Source organism: Trypanosoma equiperdum (assembly GCF_001457755.1).
Source record: "Trypanosoma equiperdum strain OVI genome assembly, contig: ctg_753, whole genome shotgun sequence".
Lineage (NCBI taxonomy): Eukaryota > Euglenozoa > Kinetoplastea > Trypanosomatida > Trypanosomatidae > Trypanosoma > Trypanosoma equiperdum.
Window position 1 is genome coordinate 15447 of NW_027124702.1, and position 3953 is coordinate 19399.

The following is a 3953-nucleotide window of genomic DNA, read 5'->3' on the forward strand; positions in this document are numbered from 1 at the left end:
ACATTTGCCCATGACATTGTTTCCCACACACGTTGTCCCGACTTTTTCTTTACTGAGTGGTGAGCGTTTTGTTATTTATCCCTTTCTTACCCATTTAAAATATGTTTATACCTTTCTTTATTTGTTTAGTCCTCGTAAGAGAACTCGACTTTTGCCTATTTCCCCAAGTCCCCTTTTCCTTCACATAAGCATATGCTTTTTTCTCAAGTTTATTCGTTTCCTGTGTGAAATATTTGCAGCATCCCTTCCTTTAACTTTCACCTCTCTTCCGTTCTCTTCTGCTCCCTTTTTAAAAGTGTCGATCCCCCTTCACCCACAAACTTGCCGTTTTTTTTTTCCTTTCCTCTCATAAGAGCGCATAGAACCAAATAAACTTATTTACTTGATGCTACCAATATGAATTTTGCAAGCTGACGCACACATTCACCCGGCTCGTGTCTGCTAAATTGGGTACAAATGAAATAATAACAAAAACTTGCACAGAATATATGGTGGTGCTTGCAGACGCACAGCAGCAGTGAAAAATAGGGAAGTGTCGGATAATAGTAAAAGAAAAAAAAAGACATATTTTGTTATCGCGAAGAGAAAGAAGGGACAGATATTCAAATCAAATTGAGAAAGAAGTAAAGAAAAAAAAGGAAAATAAACATAGATACGCATCGTAAAAAAAAAAAACATACAAAAACCATTACGACAATGAAAAAATAGCTATAACAATAATGATAGTAATGATCAAGATAATGATACCAACAAAAGAGGAACAAACTAAACGAGGCAATGTGCGTTGCCACGCACACAGTAGGTAATGACAATAAATTCCCCAATACTAAATTTTAGGTGTTTTTTCTATTACATGACCTCGGCTCCACGAGCGTTTACGCGCAACTGGGCATATAATCAACTTACCAGACAGTAGAAAGTAGCGAAGTCACTTGGCAAAACTACAAACACCCTTATTTTGCTTCTTTTTTTTTTTTAAGTCACTCCACCTGCTCAACCCCCCCCCTCCTCCCACTTCGACAAAAGCAGAATAAAACAAAACCGATATGCTCAGGCTAAATTATGATGCACATTTCAGTAACTTCTCCCGCTCATCCCTAACAAAAGAATGCAGTGACTGAAATACCGGAATCTGCGCAACCTCCGCTGGGGCCTCAACATCCATTACGAGCCATTTATACAAATCATTATCAAAATGTCTTAACACCGCATCGTATTCTTCCAGTTGAGGAGCCGACAACGTTTCAATGTTTTGCCGCGCGAATGCCCCGAGAATAATGTCCATCTCCACCATTCCGCGATAAGTTGATTGATAGAGCAATCGTCGCCGCTTTGCTTCATTTGACTCACCGATGGGAACCGTGCGGATGTCGCGAAATGTCACGCCACTTTCCTCCGATGCCGCCATCTTCCCCACTTGTGAACCCTCGCGCAACATCTTCATCAGTTCCTCATGATTTTTTGCCCGCGGGGCCATGCGCGTAAACAAACGTCTTAACATACCTGAACCAAACAGCTAAACACAATAAGATGTGATATTAGAAATATAAATATTGTTTTAAAGGGATGAAAAAAAAAAACAACGTTCAAAAGTTCTATATTTGAATGGACTTGAATACTAACTATTACATTATAAGGGGAGATAGAGCAACAGGAAATAAAAAATGGAAATAAATCAAACAAATATAGCTTCAAGGAAAGGTAAAATCGCAGTAAGTAGTGACAAACGTTTTTTTTTTAAACACAACTAAAAAACTGTTGAACTCATAACCATTTGAGTGTACACAATTCCTCTGCAGAAACGTTACCACAGCCCTTTGCGAGCCGTTTGACGCATTTTTTTCACTGCACTTTTTTTTCTCCGCTCATTTTTTCTTTCAGAAACGATATGTGAGGGCTTCTTTATTGGGTTAGCTTCCACAGGAGGAACCCATGACGCCACGTGAATCATCTGCTGAAGCCGCCTAATGCATTCCTCTTTGTTCTGGTACATACTTCGGTGTTCATGGCTTGAAATGATCAGCTGTGTCTCATCCGATGTCAGTGCTTTACCGCATTCATTTGCTTTAATGTTTCCAATCAATTCTTCATCAAAGTACTCGCTGAGAGAAGCCATGTTAACACGCATTTCTACCTTATTGCTGCTGCTGTTCGACCCTTGCCCACCTGGCCCACCACCTCGCGCAGTAAGCAAAGTAAAGCATGATTCATCGACATGTATATCTTTGGCTCTTGCAAATCGGTAATATCCCTCCTGTTTGAAAGAACTAATTCGTGAGTGGCGCAACTGTACCTTGAGAGAATTATCACATATTGTTGGCCTCGAAGGGACCTGCAACATGCCGCGCCAAAGCAGAGGGCGGTAATTCACGCATGGAAACGCAACCCTGCATCGATGCATCACTAATAAATGTAATGGAGCGCACGGTGCGGAGTTTACAACCACTTTGGAAAGAAAGTATGAGGAACCTGAAGGAGTTAACCAACTCATTTCGCTGCCACAATCACCATCAAATTTTCCACTGCGGGAAATTACCTCGTCTCTGGTCTCTTCCTTCACAGCACTCTCTCTGCTGCTGTTTATTGTTTTTCCCCCTTTTTTCTTCGCACCGACAAGAACAGTTTCGCGTCACGCTTCGCCCTTCCGGCCAGCAGACGTACTTGGGAAACAGTTAAGCGAGCAAAGTAAACCATTTAATTCAAAAAGGAAAAAAAAGACAAAAGTTTGTTGCAGGCAATCGGTGAAGGTGAGATTCGCATTAACAAAACAAATGGTGTAAGTTAAAAGCAATCAAAAAAGGAGTAAAGTGACGCACATGAAAAATAATACCGATAATAAACCGGTAGAGAAGTACCAACGTTAAATCGGGTAACGCTTAACGAGCAGTGCACTAAAATAACTCAAGACTAAACTTGGAGGAAAGTGTGAGCCAAAAGAAGTATTTACCGCTTGCGCATTCGATGGCCGAACTGCTTCCCTTTTTTTTTCATTTCAAACGTACACATATTTCCCCTATATGAACGATTTGAAGGGATGTAAATGAATTCATTGCGACTGCAGTTACCGCCACTTCATGTCATGATATTCCACAACCACGTCTTCCTCGCATGCTGCTGGTCGTAAGGGAGGGGGTCAAATATATATATAATAATAATCTACTGTGCAACATTAAGAGCATTTCCACACTACAATGAATCGAACGAAATATACATAAACACTATAAGATACGAGGCAAAGAAATATAAAAAAAACAGAAAAGAAAAGAAAAGGTAAAGAAATAAGTGCGTACATGAAATTAATGCGAACACTCGTGGAGGTACAAAGCAAAGAATAGGTGTCAACCCGATAAGTAACGAATTCTTGGGAGGAGCAAAGAGTGGGAGGAAATAATAACGAGATTACTTGAAAACCCCCTTTTTGTTTGAAACCCACTGAACTAGAACTGCATCGCCGTGCGCACGGGGCTTACCTGGGAAAAAAAGCGTGTTGTTACTAACTAAATGAAGGAAAAATACAGGGATGAGAAAGTAACGATAATCGTTTTGTTATTTTTTTTTGTAAACTAAAACAATTTTCTGACAGGTTTGAGCACTTCACCACCACGTCTGATGATTTGTGATACATCGATACACGGCAAACGTCTTTTCCATAGTTCCTACCTTCTTTCTTTTTCTCCACCTTTTTCTTTTTTCAAAAAGTCCACTCTCCCTATCCTCCAATGGTTGTTCCGAGACTTATATACCCAATAAACACCCAAAGATATTACAAAGATGAAAACACGGCATAGTTCCCCTTTCCCCTCCTCCCTCATACACGCCTTTTCTTTTTTTTTTTCCAGACAGGCACCACCGCAACTGCAACATCATCTACATTCACTTAGCAACTCCGTTGGCGCTAAGTCGCGAGCGATATCGAGAAATATGATGCGCAATATATATATATATATATATAT

The 3953-nt window shown here is 40.2% G+C and overlaps 2 protein-coding genes across 2 annotated transcripts; both read right to left on the minus strand.

Moving 5' to 3' along the window:
• Positions 1 to 1060: 1060 nt before the first annotated feature.
• Positions 1061 to 1501, minus strand: TEOVI_000346200 (Flavinator of succinate dehydrogenase, putative; the record flags this gene model as incomplete). The annotated part of the gene is made up of 1 exon (XM_067226361.1): positions 1061 to 1501. One exon carries the CDS (start codon positions 1499 to 1501, stop codon positions 1061 to 1063), a length of 441 nt encoding a protein of 146 aa, XP_067082462.1.
• A 303-nt stretch (positions 1502 to 1804) lies between these two features.
• TEOVI_000346300 (RF-1 domain containing protein, putative) lies at positions 1805 to 2491 on the minus strand (the record flags this gene model as incomplete). Its single annotated transcript, XM_067226362.1, has 1 exon — positions 1805 to 2491. The coding sequence occupies one exon, from the start codon at positions 2489 to 2491 to the stop codon at positions 1805 to 1807; it is 687 nt and encodes a 228-aa protein (XP_067082463.1).
• Between the last annotated feature and the right edge of the window lie 1462 nt (positions 2492 to 3953).